This window comes from Aptenodytes forsteri, unplaced genomic scaffold, assembly GCF_000699145.1.
Source record: "Aptenodytes forsteri isolate BGI_AS27 unplaced genomic scaffold, ASM69914v1 Scaffold310, whole genome shotgun sequence".
Lineage (NCBI taxonomy): Eukaryota > Metazoa > Chordata > Aves > Sphenisciformes > Spheniscidae > Aptenodytes > Aptenodytes forsteri.
Window position 1 is genome coordinate 612,648 of NW_008795680.1, and position 17,602 is coordinate 630,249.

Consider the following 17,602-nt stretch of genomic DNA (forward strand, 5'->3'; position numbering starts at 1 on the left):
GGCCAGCCCGAGGCTGAATCCGACCCCCCCCCATCTCGCTTTCGCCCCTTGCAGCTGGATTTCTGGCTGGCACCCCGCAGCCCCGGGTACCCCGTCGACATCCGCGTGCCTTTCCCCAGCCTGCAGCCCCTCAAAGCCCACCTGGAGGCCAACGGCGTCTTCTACTCCATCATGATCGAGGACGTGCAGGTCAGGGGTGGCGGAGGGGAGGCGGGCGAGACATGGGGTCTCAGCGCGGTGGGGGACGAGGTCTCATCCTGCCCCGTGTCCCCTAGGCACTGGTGGACCACGAGCAGACAGAGATGCTTCGCAGCAGCCGCCGCCAGCTGCCGCTCACCACCAACACCTTTGACTACGCCACCTACCACAGCCTGGATGAGGTGAGAAAGTGCAAGATTCGGGGTATTTTGGGGGGAAAATTGCATGCTGGAATTGCTTGTGCAAAGCCCTTTGCTCCACGTGCAGCAAGGGCAGGGGGTGAGCCAGATGTGACACCCCCCCCCCATCCCTCTCTCCCAGATCTACACCTTCATGGACCTGCTGGTGGCCGAAAACCCCAACCTGGTCAGCAAGCTCGAGATCGGCCGGTCGACAGAGAACCGCCCCCTCTACGTGCTCAAGGTGAGGATTTGGGGTTCGTGGGGTGACCGGAGGGGGGACCAGGGGCAAAGCCAACCTCCCCTCTCTGCTCTTCCAGTTCAGCAAAGGGGGGACAAACCGCCCGGCCATCTGGATCGACACCGGCATCCACTCCCGCGAATGGGTGACACAGGCCAGCGGCGTCTGGTTCGCCAAGAAGGTATGGGCGCCCCCCGGACACGTCTTAACGTCCCCAAAGGGCCACAAGGTCCTGCAGCCACCGCGGATGCCAGGTGGCCAACCCCACAGAGGGGACGGTGATCCAGCAGCGCCAGGGAACCCCAAACCACCATCCTTTCTAGATTGTCCTGGATCATGAGAACGACAAAGGTCTGGCCTCCATCCTGGACAAGATGGACATCTTCCTGGAGATCGTCGTCAACCCAGACGGCTTCGTCTTCACCCAAACCCAGGTAAACGCCCCAGCTTTCCTCTCCCCGCGTCCTACGGCCACAGTGGATGGGGCTGAGGAGCAGGAGCACATGGAGGCCTCTGAAAGCTCAAATCCTCCTTGTCTACATTTCCACGGGGTGGGAAGGGGACCACCGTGACCCGTTAGACACCCCAGATGATAGCCCCCTGTCCGCTGGAGGCTGGTGGAGCTCTGGCCCTGGACACCAGCTGAGACGGCTCTGCCCTTCCAGAACCGCATGTGGCGCAAGACCAGGTCCAGGCACCCGGGCTCCGCTTGCGTCGGTGTGGACCCGAACCGCAACTGGGACGCAGGTTTCGGAGGTCAGAGCTCTCCCCTTCACCCTGCGGGGGAGGCAGGGGGGAGTTGTCCACCCTCCAGGTGGAGGCTCTGAGGCCATTTCTGGCTCAGAAGAATCCACTGATGTCCCCTGGGGCAGAGATGGGATTTGCTCTCCGTGGCAGAGACGTGGGTTTGGGCTCCACCAGGGCTTTGATGTCCCCTAGTGACCAGCATGGTGGAAACCACAAATGAAAGCCATCACACAAACATCTAGGAGGAGCCCCAAGAGCATTTCTCACTGGCCACCAAGCAGCTGAGGGGTGGGAAAAGCTCTTGGGCTTGGAAATGGAAAAGGCCCTTTGCCCTTGTGACTCTCTGAGCCGCCCAACTGACACCAAAGCCACCGAACACCCACACTGTGTTTTCCCTTCTCCACAGGGCCTGGGGCCAGCGGAAACCCCTGCTCGGAGACGTACCACGGACCCTACGCCAACTCGGAGCCCGAGGTGAAGGCCATCGTGGACTTTGTGAAGAACCACGGGAACATCAAGGCTTTCGTCTCCATCCACAGCTACTCCCAGCTCCTGTTCTACCCCTACGGCTACACCAGCACCCCAGTGCCTGACCAGAAGGAACTGGTAGGGCTGACGCGGAGGTTTGAAGGGGGCTGGGATGATACAAGGCTGCTCTCCTCCTCCAAGGAGGCGCAACCTCCATCATACACCGTGGAGGGGGCATTGGCAAGCCGGGAAGAAGTCCTGGCTCTTCTGCCAGCCCCTGGGGACTCCCCCAGGCCAAGACTACTGAGCTTTGGCATCCTTTATGCCCGCGGCACGAGCAAAAAAACCTCTCCTGCAGGCTGTATCCCGCAGTTTCCCCTTCTCTGGCTCATCTTTCTCTCTTCTGTGTATTCCCAGGACCAGATTTCCAAGAAGGCGGTGGCAGCTCTGTCTTCTCTGTACGGCACTAACTACAAGTACGGCAGCATCATCACCACCATCTGTAAGTAAAGGGGGGCAGCAGTGGTTCCCCCCAAATAAACCAAAATCATCACTCACACCTCAGCTTTAGACAAAAGGTCCCATGAAATACCCGTACGACGCAGAGCGACTAACGTTTCGCATCCCTCCCGTCGTTTCCCCACCCCAGATCAAGCGAGCGGAGGAACCATCGACTGGACATACAATCAGGGCATTAAGTACTCCTTCACCTTCGAGCTGCGGGACACGGGGCGCTACGGGTTCCTGCTCCCCGCCAAAGAGATCGTCCCGACCGCCCAGGAGACGTGGCTGGCGCTGAAGGTCATCATGCTACACGCGCGGGACCATCCCTACTAAGCGGGATCGGGGGCCCAGCGGCAGTTGAATTAGCTGGGGGGGGGAAAAAGAAGAACGCAATAAATAAATGTAAAGAAGGATGAGAAATGCCTTTTGTTCTCCTTTTTTCCAAATCACGGTGAAAAGCCTTTTCGGAGACTGACTCAGCGCTCCGGCGGGTGCACGCGGCGGCAGCCAACATAAACAGCGCGCGCTAACCCAGTGGTCCGAAAAGGGGATTGAAAGGGCATGAAAATAGTGGGAACACGAGAGAAAGGAAGGTGCTTGTTTTCCCTCTGCTCTGGCAGAGGATGGAAGGGGAAGAGGTTCAGTCTGACACTTACTGGGCAAGCAGAGACCTCGGACACCACAGCTGTGCCGGCAGGAGGGGTGCCCACCTCCCCCAGCTCTCCCAGGGGCCGGAGCGGCTCTGGGACACGAGGCAATTGGGTTAGCGCGGCTTATCCTGCGTATTTTTGTGGCTGAACACCGACTTGCAGCGCCGGTAGAAAGGTCCCTCCTCGCCCGTTGCAATCCCGTGGGGAGGGGGAGCCAAGCCCCTGCCGACTCCCAGCTTCCGCAGGCGCCGCTCCGCGCTCTCCGTTAGCCGTCAAAGCTCAAACTGAAAAGAAGTACTCAGCCGTACGGTGTCATTTACTTTTTATTAAATTAAATAATTAAAACTCTCAGAGTCTATAGAGTTTGACTCTATCCTCCAAACAATACCAGGAGTCCAAAAACATACAAATCCATCATCAAGATGACGGGGAAAATACATTCGGGTCTTCCTTTGGATGCCCTGGATTTGGAGGATCTCAAACTAGTTTCATTCATCCATTTCAGAAGGAGGTTTTCATGCAGCCCAGAGCAGCCAGGGATTTGGGATCTGTCTCCCACAGCTAGACAGCAAAATCAGGACTTTAAGCCAACACAACGGCCGCTACTCTCACCTCCCTTTTCAGACGGATGCATTTTATACGCTTCCAAGCGCTCACGGAGCTGAAAGATCTCCCACTCGCACAGCGGTGGGACCCTGCGTGCTGTACCGGCCCCCGTCTTTCAAGCACGTAATAAATGGGGCTCTCGGCTCTCACCTCTCCTGCGCACATTCAGCTAAATCAATCGGGTGGTATCATTTTTCAGCCAACGAGCCTAGGCAAGCTACCAACTGAATTATGCAGGAGATGCCGCTTCGTTCAATGCGTTTATTTCAAGCCGACATAAAAATGGGGGTGCTGTACAGAGCAGGAAGGAGCAGCGGACTCAGGACATCAACATCAGGCTACGCAGCTGCGTGAGCCACGTTAGATGTTCAAAGCTAAACGTGGCATTTCGACGACGCTTCAGTACCAAACTCCTTTGAAATCTTTATTTGGCTTTTATTTATTTCATTAGGCCACCTAATAGCATCGCCACTCGGTAACTAAAGCCCCAAGAGGTGAGTCAGCTTCCCAAGGCTGCGAGCGAAGAAGAGTGCGGACAAGAACCAGGTCCCTGCGGCTCCCGCTTTGGGCTCAGATCATTTAAAGAAACGCTTTTCTCTCAAGAAGTGATGCTGCCGTTCCACGGGAAGCCAACCGGTCTGACCTAGGAGGACAAGCTACTTTGTTCGAAATAAACGTGCCTACAACTAAACCACCAAAAACTCTTCCAGAAGCGTGATTGAGTAGGAAGGTAAGAAAGCAGAGCAGTTAGTGAGACGGCGAGATGCATCCAGCTGCCTAAGGATGGGCCGAAATAAAGATCTTTAATTTTTTGATCTTCATACCTGAAGATCTTTAATTTTTTGATCTTCATAGCTGACCAGCCCAACTCTCATAGTACATACGTACACACGCTCCCTACGGAAACCCAGGACACGCGCGATCCTTAGCGGATGGGTTGGAAGGACACTTTGTACAACTCAAAGTGTCCAAGGGCTTCTTTGGGAAGCTGGGAGCTTTAGGTTACGCCCCCCCCCCGCAATCAGATTTTGTTACGCATAAAAATACGGATGCGTATTTGAACACACAGGGGCATTCAGCTCTTTGAAGTACTTTGGTCAATACTTTTTAAATGCTGGCTCTGCCCTACGCCCCTTGATTTCCCCCCTTCTTCTCCCACCGGGGGATCCTTACACAGCATCAGAGGTTTGTGCTGATCACCTCACTCTTCTCTGGAGAGGACTGAGGTTACGGCTCTCATCAGAACAAGACTGCCAGTCCCTGTATCAGCACTCCTCTGATTTAAGACTCATGGAGACACAATAAACGTGAATGTGCTCAGGGATGTTGAGTCTTACACTGCCAAACTGGAAATTACGTGTAATTTTTCTCACCTTGCCCTTTCACCACAATTATCCCCCGATGATCACCACCACTGGTCAATTTTGGGGTCTGTTGAAGATTACTTGTCTACTTCAAAAAGGGGGGGAAAAAAAACCCCACCGAAACCCAGAAAGCCACGCACAAAAACCACAAGACCAAGAAGCCAAAGCTGGACCAAGCTGAGCAATCCTGTAGGTAAAGGCTAGAGAGCAGGATCTCTCCGTAACCACCTACGAGGTCTCTAGTAGGCAACTCTGTCACTGGGTGGTTTCAGACGATTTCTAGGTGACCCAGCCAATGACCGGTATGGTGGAAGCACCGATCTGATGAAAGCCGTGACACTCGTTTTCTACAAAATCTTCATGCCCTGTTCAGTTACCAGATTCATGGTCCCCGCTAGGTTTTAGGGACCCTGGCAAGAGTGCAGAAGAAAATTTCTCTTCAGCCACCCTAACCCTAAAGAAGCTACTCAAAAAACACTGGCAAGGGCGTAACTGGGAATAAGTTTCCAGCCTCTATCAGGCGCTGGAACTGCAGAGCTCTTTGCTGCTCTGCTTCTCTACTGAAGAATACAGTTTGCCTCCAAGCATCACAAAAGCATTTTATGAAGCAAAAATGACATTCTGCCTCCTAACCTCAACTTGCAGCTGCCTGTACGATGGTTAGGGAAGTCAGCCTCGTCAGCAGAAGAGTGACTGGCTCCTCCGCGTACGTCGTAGTTTTCTGCGGCTCCAGTGACCGGCAACGTGCTCTGGCAAGTCGGAAGAGGAGCAAACCACCAGTGCGCAGTGGAACTAAGGAGACGCTCTGCCTGCACGCCAAGAAGAGGGGCACAGCAGATGATTTTGCCCTAAGAAACGTCAGCTAAAACCCTGCTCAGCGCATCTGACAGCCTTACTCTCTCATTTAATATCATTCAGAACCGAAACCACCACACAGCAGCTCTCTGTAACCGCTGCAAGGAACAAAGCAGAAAAAGCACAGTTAGAAGCCAAACCTTCTAGCCAATAAAGGAGAAGACAGGGGAAAAACAGTTGTTTTCTCCTCCAGCTCACCTTTAAAAATACAGAATCGTTTCACAAACTGTCCATGAGTAAACATGACTGTTAGGTTACAGTGCCACGCTGGGCATTATCTCCAAAAAGAACTTTATTACAAATACTTCTGTTCATTAACATAAATTTTTAAAAAACGACTTACGGAATCCTCTCTCCAACATTTTGGAGAGTTGCTGAATGTCTGCATCTCTGCTACAAAACACCAAGGTTTTTGCTCACAGATGATTTCTGGCCCATTTATCTTCACACATGTTCTCCTGTTCGCACAGTCTGCGGTTCCAGGCACAGCACAGAGGGAGTATTTGTTACAGACAAATTCATTCGCCTGAACTACAAGCTTCGCAGAACCGTTTCTACTGGTCACAGGCTTTACTACCGGTTTCCTCCCTCCCCTACAAAAATCAGTTATATCAACTCTGTCCTGACACTGCACCTAAAAGTCAGCCTTGCCACAGCGATACCGTTCCTGCTTCTATGAAACGTCAACCATTCCAGCTCCCCCAGCCTTACCCGAGCTGCCATTTACATACCACCACTGCTTTTCTCTGCAGAGATTCCTAAAACAACAAACCGGCTGCACTGCTCAGGGTTCCCAGAACCTGGATATTCATTTATTCAGAAGACACTGCTGCTTATTTCCATGGCCTGTTCTGGAGGCTGCTCCTGCTGAGCGAGCGGGCAGTGAGGGATCCCACGTTGCCAGCGGTGCTGGGGAGACTGGGGCTGCTCCTCACAGTTGTCACCTTGGAATCGCGGCCTGAAGAACCATGGCTAAGACGGCCTGTGGGAAAAATAAACAAAGATCAGAAGCTGTGTGCGTGACGGAGCACAAGGACACACAAATGATGTGTTGCCCCTCGCTGGCTCTCCAGCTCTCACTGTAAACACATAGACCCATGAATAATTCAGTGTGGGGTTCTGGGCAGTCTCTATCAAGCTGTGCAGGCTTAAGAATTTGAAGAACCTACTAATCACCAGTAAAACATAAAGACATTTAAATATAGTGGGCAGAACGGTATACGCCCGCCCTCAGCAGGCCCAGGATTTTGCCATCGTGTAGCTATGTAAGACTTAAGTCCTCCAGGATCAGCATAGCACGGGTTTTGGTGGATCTTCTCAGTCAGTCTGGAAAAAAAACTCTCACCCTCCCAGCAATCTCATGGAAAGAATATAGCAAAGCAGAGAAGTGCTGCAGGGCAGGCTCAAGAGCTACGGAAAGCAGCTGCAGCATTTGTCCTGGAATCTTACTGGCAGCGTCTGAAGGAATGTGCTCCTCTTCCAGGTAGTACTTTATCTTTTGTAGATCATCTGCAGAAAATCTCCATTTATTCTCAGCACGTGCGGGTGGCACTCTGGGAGAGGTCTTTTTTCGGGCAGATCCGGTGGGAGCTGCCACCTGGCAGGACACAGGGAGCGAGCCGGTGATCAGTCCTTCTGGGATCTTCTGTGCAAGGACCTTCAGGCCTGCAGACGTACAGATCACACGTTATCAGTGACCACCAGCTAAGATGGGATCAGTGATTTTACCAGTCACAAGTAAAACACTTGATGGAGCTGAATATGCCGCTCTTTCTAGCCTCCAGCTCATGCAACCCTCGCTCTCCGCTCTCGATCTACCCACCTAAGATCTCAGGGAGTCCTGCCCATCCCCACTTACCTCCAGATAACATGAACAAGTTCTCAAAGCCCCTCTCACACATGGTTGTCGCAGCCTGGCTGGCTAACCTCTCATCATTGTCATACAAAATGATAATTTTTCCATGTGCGTTTTTCTGATAGGTAGAAGAGCTAAGGATTCATTTGTAAACTTAAGGTGATCGTTAATACCTTTTAGAAAGAAGAAGGGAAACAAACAAATGGGTCTGGAGACTGAGAGACTCCCTGCTTGATTTGTGAGTATCAGGCAGGAATGCCTTCCCTTCACTGGTGCTTTAAAACTGATCTCTCAGTAGCTGGGGCTTGCCAGACGCTGGAAGGACACAGCCTAATCCCCACGGGAGGGCAGCCCCTGCAGCAAGCGTCCACCACTGGTTTGAAGATCGGTTAGTAACAGGCAACAGCAAGAAGCACCTTAATTTACAACCTCCCCTCTCCCCTGCAGCCCTCACAAGCTAACAACCCAGGAAATTATCAGCCTAAGCCTAGCTAATAATCCTCTTCCTGTCCTCCAGAGAAAAGCCAATCCCCACCAAGGTGCTGAGAGGAAGCCAAAGAATTTGATGAACGCATCCCTCAGGAAGCCAAGCGCTCCAGCAACAGCGAGGGACAGGTGCCCAAGTAGCACGGCTTTGCCTTCCAGCAGCCAAAATCCCAGGAAAAGCCAAATTCAGGCAGCTCCCACCAGAGTCAAGAGGTGTTACAGCTTGAGGAACTAGAATCTGGCGTCTGATGGTGGTAGCGGAGCCCCACCAGGTAATCACAGCCAGCGTAAATGACCTCCCCTCCCACCCTCCTTGAAATCCCCAGATTTTGTTGGTTAAGCATTGTCCCGGTCACAGTGACTGCTATAGCTCCAGTTGTTTTTGAAAGCCCCCACCAACATCCCCCCCAATTTCTTTTTTTTTTTTTTTATTCCAGCACTTTAGATGTAAAGGATACATATTCCAGAATACTATTTGTATACGGGTTCATGGTTCTAGACAGCGTTGCAATAGGGTAGGAATAAGCTACAGAGGAGAAAAAAAAAAGAGAAAAATCATACAGTGCCTAAACACCAACCATCACACAACCTGGAATCCAACTGACACAGACTTGTTAGAGTTTAACAAACCCACTGAATAAGGGATTAACATCAGCTCGGTCCCCTCATCCCTTTCCAGGAAAGATGGGTGTACTGGATGAGTGCCCAGAGCATTCTGCACCCAAGTGATGTCCCACCTTGGGGGAAAAGAAATGAAGCCAGCCAGAAGACGACACAAAAAGCTGAGCATACGACCCCAGCCAACACTAGGCTGCTGTGAGATTCTGGCCTCCTCACCTCCAATGATGTGACATTGGTCGTATGCATCTCGGTCTCGTACGTCCAAAAGCAGGAAAGGGCAGTCGGGGTAAGGCATGTCTTTAGCCTGAGCATCCACTTTCTTTGGAGCGTCCTTTTCTATATCCAGTTCACCAACGCCACTTATCACACTGCAAGAGGAAAGAGGAGGTTATGGTGCAAGCTCTCACCCTGAACACTTCCATACCTCTTCACCAGGTCAGAGTGCTTCTCCATCAACTGTTCTAATAGCCCATTTACGTTCCAGGACAGCCAGACACCACATAAAAACGGAGACAGTCTGTTTCAGGCTTTCCCGTACATCATAAGAGACTGATTTCATTTTTATCAATATAAAAAAATAAACAGAGTACAGCCTTGCTACGTAAACATACCATACTCTTCCAGATCAGTCAGGTCCAGGTGTTTTAGGTCCTAAGTGACTTTGAGGTGAGGGAGAATAATTCTAAGAAGCTGCTAACGTGGAGATATCAGCAAGTCAGACACACTAAATAACTGTCAGTCATCTACAGGCAGTGTTACGCAGAGGTTTTCCGTTTCATCACTAGACTGGATACAGGACAGGAACAGAAACCTCCAGATACTCTTAGTGGTCACTAAATTGATGGCTTTGATACACGATGGCCAGGCCTGTCAGGCTAGCATCTCAACTCTTCCATTAACATTTGCACAGGTACAGCAAGGGAAGGGCCGAGACAAAGCTTCCTCTTACAGCGTCTTCCTGGTATCTCTGACCTTGACTAGTGATGTAGTGGATTTGGAAATTGGACTCTCATTCTCAATCACGGGACGATCCGTTAAGATCATCAGGAAGGCACATTACTGGGTTTACCAGAGCAGTTTATAACATGGATTCTTGAACCCAGGGACCTGGATCAAATCCCACAAAAATATTTCCTGGTCAGCCATTTAGACAATCGTCAGGTGGCAACAGCGTTGGGTTACAGCCTCAAGCCAAACTCATTCAGACAGGAAAACCTGCCAACACTCTCTCTCGCTCGCATCCCCGGACCTGCAAAATCAGGCTTTAATGAGAAATACAATATAAAGCCACCTAGTAGCAATTTAAAATAACTAGCTGGATAAAAATAATTATGTGCTAAGACAGGAAGATAATTGTGTATTATTATCAGGCACCTTTGCAGCGTGGACCGATAGGATTCCCCAGCTCCCGTGTTGTTTATGAACAGGACTGGACTAGGTGTCCCATCGGGGCTTCCTTTCCCATTTGTCCCTGCCGTGAGTTCAGCATCTGCATCTGGAGCAGCAGAATCATCATCTGGGGAGAGAACAGGATATGAAGAATTAAAATCCTGCAGGAAATAAACAAACAGGTTTTAAGCCCAGCTTCTATTCTTAGAAGAAAGCGCGTCTCTTAAAGACAGCCTTATCTTCATCCTCTTCTAAGAATGACTTACCGAGAGCCTCATATTAAAAATAATAGCCATATGATTTTTAAGGCCTCAAGATCTCATTTTAAGAATTCAATAAAAACGTAATTCTTGCTGCACGATATCTACTGAGTTACTACAATAAACTTGGCAGCACGTGGCCTTTCTTATTTGCAAGTCTTTCTGTTTTAGGAGCGACGCATCCCAAAGTGGAATGGCTGCAGGCCACAGGTGAAGTTATTTTTTTCTCCCCGATTAAAGGACTTGCTGAGTAGTCAGCTATGTCTGTCAGGACACAGTTCATCATGTGACAGCGATCTACAGCTCTTTCTCTTTGTGCTTACAATAAATATTGTTACCTTCCAGCTTGCGGATCTCCTCATTTGTCACTTCTAAGGTTTCATCAGATAGAGAGGCAACCTGGATGACCTGCAGGAAACAAAAGCAAGCAACGATACCTTGATAGGCATGCACCGGCGTCAGTGAAAGACAGCGGGGATCAGCTTAAGGAAAAACAATCCCCAAGCCAAAACACATTTAATTCAATGCAACATCTACCGGACTTCAAGGTCACATATAGGTGCATATATGATGCCTGTACTGCAAGTGTGTCCTCTCATTAAACGAAAGTTGTAGCAAAAAAAAGAATGCTCAACCTTAGAATAAAGAAAAGCTAGGTACGCTGTGCTGACAATATTAAATACCAGAATGTTTTCTGACTTTTATGAAGTTCAGTCACTGAAACATTTCAGTACATACACTACGTTGGATAAAATTGCACATGGTTAATCGGCCTGAGGGAGCAGACCTGAGATATTCACATACTAAATCAGTTCACCACACCAGTGAGTCACAGGATCGGTCTTAACAATCCAGGAGAACTAAAGATACGATTCTGCAGAAACCCACTCCTTTAATAACTGCAAGCTTAGCCTTCCCTTTCCTCCTCTCCTTAGAAGAAAGCTTGTCTTTTTCTAGTTTTTACTAATTTTCTTGAGCCAACATATAAGCAAGACACAGCTCTTTATTTACTAATCAGATTTTCCACTTTTTAGTATTTTGATTCATTACTTTTTAATAAAAAAAAAAAATCCAGAAAGCCTTGAAGTCGCAACCTTCCCATCTTCTGCAGTTAAACCCGCTATTAGGGAGGGCTTCAGGCTGTGACTACTTGACACAAAGCTCGATGAGATCAGATTTGAAGACTACTTTACATAGCCCTTTTCCTTTTGTAAGAGGCTTGAAGATCCTCTTAAGTTAATGGCAAAAAAAAAAAAAAGGAACAAATTTCAAAGACAGAGTCACTACAAACTTCAATTTGCAACTCTAAGGATTTGACCACTCTGAAAACATTGGCCTAGTTTGCTTTTATTAAGGGAAATCTATGAGGGCAGGAAGAAGCCAGTGCAGAAGAATTACACACTAAGTCTATATAACTGCATAAAAGGCTTTAGACAAAGCAAAAATCCCGTTCACAAAAGATAACAGCTTTCAGAGGCCAGAGAGGGAACTATACATACCAACTGGGCAAAAGTAGTCACTTTCAGTCTTTTAAACAGCTCATCCTTTTTATATCTGTAATCTTCAAAAACAAAACAGAAGAGGACAATGTAAATTTTCAGTTAATTCCCAGCTTTTGCAAATACCAGGCGATAGGCTTAGTCCCAGCTATTCTCGTAGACTCTCTTCTCCAACAAGGCAGGATTTCTGGGCACTAAGCTTAACGCTGAAGGATCGGAGCAGCAAACCTGAAGGCTTTGTGAAAAGTAGTATCAGTTATAAAGAGAGATCTTGCCCAGATACGATTAAAGTGGAGAAGGCAGCTTTAGTTGCTTTTAGACTTCAATCTGTATTACTTTGTGTTCTCTGTTCTTGCTGGGGGAAGGAAGCAGTTTCATGAATCTATCACCTTGCCTGCTGTTCTTTGGAGCCTGCTACGGTCGCAAAGCCTCTTAAACCAAAAGATCTAACTCACCCGAGTTTTTAATTTGTGTAAGTTACAGCAGAATCAGAGCATAGGGGCACTGTATCTCAGACTATGTCTTTTCAAATACTAAGCTAAACGTGTATGTTTAATCTTACTGATTAAAATGCTCCAGGTTTTCTTACTTTATCTGACAATTACATTCCGATTCCTACAATTTGCTAATATGGATATTTAAAGAAATGGATAACTGACAGAAGGTGTTTAATGCAGAAAACTGAACGGCAGATCGGCACGGATACCAGCTTGAAGCACACGTAATTGCTACACAGAAACTGGATTAACTGAGTCTTAAGCCTGAAGACAAAGCTTAGGCAGCAAGAAAACCAAGCGGTCTGTTGGAACGACTGGCAAACAACCAGAGCAGAGATTAACAGTGCTAACTAAGCGATGACAAGGATGGAAGTCTGATTGCACACAGATACTCAAGATGCGTAAACACTAGGAAGAGAGAAGCCTTCTAGTGTGAAACAAAAAGGTGTACGTAGTAGGAAAGAGAAGCTAAGATGAGTATCAGTAGGAACATCTTGATATGAAATAGCCTCCCACAGGAAGTAATGGAAGCCTTGTCCTTTGGGAAAGTTATAGCTGGAAAGGAGACAGCAGAGGAGGGGGAAGAAGAAAAAAAAAAAGAAAAAGAAAAAAAAAAGATCAATCCTGCACTGGCAGGGAAAGGCAAAGAAGATGGAACAAAATTCCTCCCATGTTGGGCACTGCAGCTGTAATAGAGTTCTGCATGCAGCTCTTGAAGCCATGCTCTAATGAATCTAAGCTCTCTCAAAAAACAGAATTGCTCCTCCTTTCTTTTCTTTTCCTCCTTTCCTTACTAGGCTCCATCTCTGAAGTCACAGATTTTTATTTAAAAAAAAAAGAAAAATCCTTTGCATTTCTCTAACAATTTGAGTAACTGTTGGGAAGATATTGCAAACCGGTCTCTCTCCAGCTGTTCAGCTAAGAGGGCTAACAACAGAGAACAGGACCTTTATCAAATCCAGCCAGTTAAGCAATTCTAAATCCTCTAAAACCATCTGCTGAATGCTCCACAGCTTAAGCAAGGGAAGATGGGGGAGAAGGGGGAAGGGCTCCAATCCATATTCCTGTAACCACCACACAAAAAACTACCACAAAATTAGCTTATGGAAACCCTCAAGCTGACATGTGTTTAGAGAAGGAGCCACGCGAACGCCGGAGGCTGAGATCTCTTCCCAATACAAGCGGTGATCACGCGCTTCCTGACAAGACATTCTGTTTGGACAAGATTCTCCCTGTACACAGCCAACGGGCACGTTACGGTAGCAGAACAGGCACAAAAAGAGAAGTTGTGAGCTTTCACCTCTGGGTTTTTTTTTTTATTCCTATCCTTTCCTCTTAAATATACTTCTTGAAGAGGTAGGCAAATTAATTTTCAGCATTCAGAGCAAGCAGAGTTCCCAAATTCAACATCCTACCCCACATAATTTTTATTAGGCTGCAAAGCAATGTCTACTTGCTACTAAACAACTTGTCTTAGAAACGAGGAGCCCATCCAAAATAACCCAGTGCACTGCGGTTTACACTACAGCTTTCAAACCACGGGTCTGAAGTATAAACTGCGCCTAAACTAGATTTCAGAATGTCAGTTAACTAGAAAATTACCCTTGCAGTTCTTGCAAAACCACCTGGTTTCAAGCCTCAAGCTCAGGTTGCTAAAGCCTCCCTTTATAACTCAGAAATAACAGCAACAATTATCTTCTATACAGCACATTTCACCTGCCCGACACAAAACCCACGTGTAGCCCACGTCCAAACGATTAAAACTCCCCAGCCATGGACAAAAAGAGCCCTTCAGTCATGTGAAGAGCAAGAAATTTAATTTAGAAAGACAAATAAAAGCAGCAAAGCTTATGAAGCGCTGGATGTATATATAAACACTGTCAAAGCAGAACTGTTGTCACAGTGCTTATACAATACGGCTGCTGGATGGTTTCCTCCCACCTCAAGCAAGGATTATTTACTCCAGAACAAGCCTTTATGACCTAGATCTTGCCTTTACCACCCAAAGTTATTTCTATCAACAAGAAAAACCAGAACAAAGCTGTTGTTATCACAAAGCCAGACCTGGAGCAAACCAATCTGAGTGCTCGCGCGAGCCTCCCAGCAGTTATCAGAAAGTTCAGAAGAAGTGCTGCTTCTAACCACAAAAGCAGCACGACGTACCCGGTCCTGTCCTGGAAGGTCCATTCGAATTTTCTGACATTTTTTCGCTTCAGTGAACCGGTCTGAAGCTGTAATTATTGTCTATTCAAGGATGTGCTCCTCGGCGCTTCGGAAATGAGTGAAGCGACACCAGAGAAAGGGAGGAGACTTGGTGTCTCTCCTCAAGTCAGTCCTCCAAAGGACAAATCATCGTGGTTCCAGCTCTCTTATCATTTTTGATTCCACGGCAGGCCCACGCTATTAAGTCCCACTCTCTCACATTACACAAGAGACAGAGAGTTGCCTGTACTGGGTATTTACAGTTGTGTCCAAACGGTGTCATCTATCCATGAGAAATCAAGAGGGAGAAGTTTCTAAACTGCCTGGGAACACAAGGTGCCTATTCAGCCCAAATATAATGACAAAGTTTCTACTGGACTCCAGACCCACGATGAAACAAAAGAACTCCTGCACGAAACGAAATCAGATTCACAGCAGAGATTGAAAACCAACTAGACCCATACAACAAGATTTTCAGCAGAGATAAAAAGCGATGGCAATCCAGAATTAAACACTGAAATCTTAGTCAGTCAACACGGGATTTTGGAAAGCAAGGTCATTTCTCTCTTGATTTTCCCCAAAGACCCGTGGTGTTTAAAAAAAACAAAACAAAACAACAAACCAGCAACAAAGGACCATTTTGCACGAAGCCGAGCACAAATACATTTATGTGACAGATTATATATAATCTGAATGTTACCATCTTAGAGGAACACAGTAAGTGAGTCTACAAACCAGACCTGAACATTCAAAATCCCAATTAATCCTCATTAATGGGGACGATTTTTCTTTCACATCAATAAACGCAGCTTTTGGGTTTAATAGCTTTCCTGGCTCTCTATGTGAAAATAATCCAGACAGTAGCTGAAAATAAAGTAGTAAAACATTAGCTTTATTAGTAAGGAATTTTTAAAAAGCCTATTTTCAGGGGGGAAACAGACTGAAATAAAAATCAGTTAGGCTTTCATTAGCCTGAACGACCCAAAGTCTTCAAAACATCAACGTTGTTCTGGTAAACAACGTTATTCTGGTAAAATCAATGAGTTACGCAGGAACGAGCTTGTCCCTTTCCTGTCTTGGAGTATTCTAATAGAATTCTAAGTACGCTACAATTGTACAAAAGTAAAAGATCTCAAGCTCAATTATTTTGTTACCTAAAAGTGAAATAAAGTCTCTGAAGTGCAGTCTGAGTCTTCCCAGATGAGTCTAGTCTAGTTTTCTTAAGCCAGAGAACTTCTTCCTGCCTGGTTTCCGTTCAATAACAAAATTTGCACAAAGAAGGATCTGGAAAGACTCCTAGACCTGCCTGCCTGGTATCTTAAGTTAAATCTGTAAAGCACTGTGAGAGAGAGAGAAATAAGGCGCAGGACAAAGTGGAACGTGCCCAGCAAAGAATCAAGGCAGAAGCATCTTTCCAGCCTACAGCTGCGTGTTTCTACAGTTCGTTCCTCTAAGTGGCTGTGGGAATCAGCGGAGTGGAGATTTCCAAGCAAATGGAGGGCCTGGGATTCAAACCAGCTCCTCGATGCTCTTTCAGTTTTGAACTAACCCACTGCAAGTTACATTCTGCTCCTGTCCAGGTACTCACTTCTTTTGATCTCTTCCAACTTCTCAGTGTATTTTGTTAAACTGTTTCCTGTAACAACAACAAAAAACCCAATCAGTTTGTTACAGTTTTTTTATTAGTGGTTTTCTTCAGCGCTATTAAGCCTTAAATTTTTTTGGAAGGAAAAAGATCAGACTATGATAACAAGCGTTCGTTCTAGATCCTCTTTCCCTGTGACAATACAAGGCAGCCATAAATCAAGTACCACCACGATTTTCCTCTTGGCGCTTTTCTCTCGCAAGGAAGGCCAAGCTAAATAGCCAAGTCAGTCGAAGGACTTGCTGGACACCAGCTGCCAACAGTCTCTAGGAACAGGCAGCGCTCCGTAGCTTAAAGCCTCTGGACTGGAGAGGGGAAGTCACTGTGAACGTTCGTGACCAGAAGGAGCTCAAGTCTTCTGCGTATACTCCCAGCACTATTTCAGTTCTTCTACAGAACGCACCCGAGTTTTATTTTACAGGATTTTCAGTAAAGGGTACAAAAGTACCCACACCCTGCTAGTCAGAACAGCGATACTTGCAAAAAAACCAGCCTCGTAGCACCCTTCCCATTTACAAGTTCCACACCAAGCTCCCTCTACTCAGAAGCGTAAGTTCTTTTGACGATGGTTTGGAGAACAAAGTCATCGCCTTCAGAAAATCACTACCTAAAACTCAGTACATTACAGGCCTCTCTCTAAGGGAGCTAAAGTCGGGACCTTGGTATTCGAAAACCTGCCTCCGGCACACTGCTTCAAGCAGAACCGCGGCCACACCGTCCCTTCCCTAACATTTTTGTGTGGATACTATAGGCAGGTGTTACCGGATAAAATTAAACCGCTTTTAACAACAAAAAATCCCCAAAGACACCCCCCAAATAATTACCTTGACTCACACCCCTGTCAAGGTACTAGTTTATACAAAAAAAGCCCACATACAGAAACTCCAAGACCAGTAATTTCTACAGGAACTGTCACAACAGAGCCTGACATCATAGGCTGAGACACATCATAATCGCGATGCAAGTGCCGACATAGCTGCACAGTGTTTGGGGTAAAGCAGCTCAGGACAGAGGCAGTTAAGACATTCGACATACGTATTTTTGTATACTCCTATATCCGCGTTTGGCGTTTTTACCCTACAACGATTTCACTTACCAGTATTGAGGCGGGTTTTTATATGTTGGTATCTGGGATTCTGAGGGATGCGCCTGGTTAAATACTGTTTTAAAAAGGAAAAGATAAGAGGAAGTCAATACACAGCCATGTATTTGTTTCAAAGGCAAAAACCGCTAACAGAAAAGGCGATTTAAGAGCTCCAAGAGACAGCAAAAAGAGCAGCGAGACCGCAGCCACCCTCTCAGGCAGAAGGACAGGCCTCTGAATCTCCGACCCGCT

At 47.3% G+C, this 17,602-nt stretch overlaps 2 protein-coding genes across 2 annotated transcripts in view; one reads left to right on the plus strand and one right to left on the minus strand.

Moving 5' to 3' along the window:
* LOC103901756 (carboxypeptidase A1) overlaps window positions 1-2,670 on the plus strand; it is a 3,008-nt gene extending 338 nt beyond the window's left edge. Inside the window, exons 3-11 of the mRNA XM_009282688.1 lie at window positions 55-189; window positions 276-380; window positions 520-621; window positions 698-799; window positions 942-1,052; window positions 1,284-1,374; window positions 1,772-1,971; window positions 2,251-2,335; window positions 2,483-2,670. Of these exons, the coding sequence (XP_009280963.1) occupies window positions 55-189; window positions 276-380; window positions 520-621; window positions 698-799; window positions 942-1,052; window positions 1,284-1,374; window positions 1,772-1,971; window positions 2,251-2,335; window positions 2,483-2,670 (1,119 nt within the window). The remainder of the gene's footprint in view (window positions 1-54; window positions 190-275; window positions 381-519; window positions 622-697; window positions 800-941; window positions 1,053-1,283; window positions 1,375-1,771; window positions 1,972-2,250; window positions 2,336-2,482) is intronic.
* Window positions 2,671-6,608: 3,938 nt separating this feature from the next.
* The window catches only part of CEP41 (centrosomal protein 41), a 13,096-nt gene continuing 2,102 nt past the window's right edge, over window positions 6,609-17,602 (minus strand). Inside the window, exons 2-11 of the mRNA XM_009282689.2 lie at window positions 17,363-17,426; window positions 16,210-16,257; window positions 11,923-11,984; window positions 10,762-10,831; window positions 10,149-10,290; window positions 8,991-9,142; window positions 8,612-8,679; window positions 7,671-7,785; window positions 7,262-7,477; window positions 6,609-6,794 (exon numbers count right to left, since the gene is read on the minus strand). Coding sequence (XP_009280964.1) covers window positions 6,646-6,794; window positions 7,262-7,477; window positions 7,671-7,785; window positions 8,612-8,679; window positions 8,991-9,142; window positions 10,149-10,290; window positions 10,762-10,831; window positions 11,923-11,984; window positions 16,210-16,257; window positions 17,363-17,426 — 1,086 coding nt within the window. The 3' untranslated portion in view covers window positions 6,609-6,645. The remainder of the gene's footprint in view (window positions 6,795-7,261; window positions 7,478-7,670; window positions 7,786-8,611; window positions 8,680-8,990; window positions 9,143-10,148; window positions 10,291-10,761; window positions 10,832-11,922; window positions 11,985-16,209; window positions 16,258-17,362; window positions 17,427-17,602) is intronic.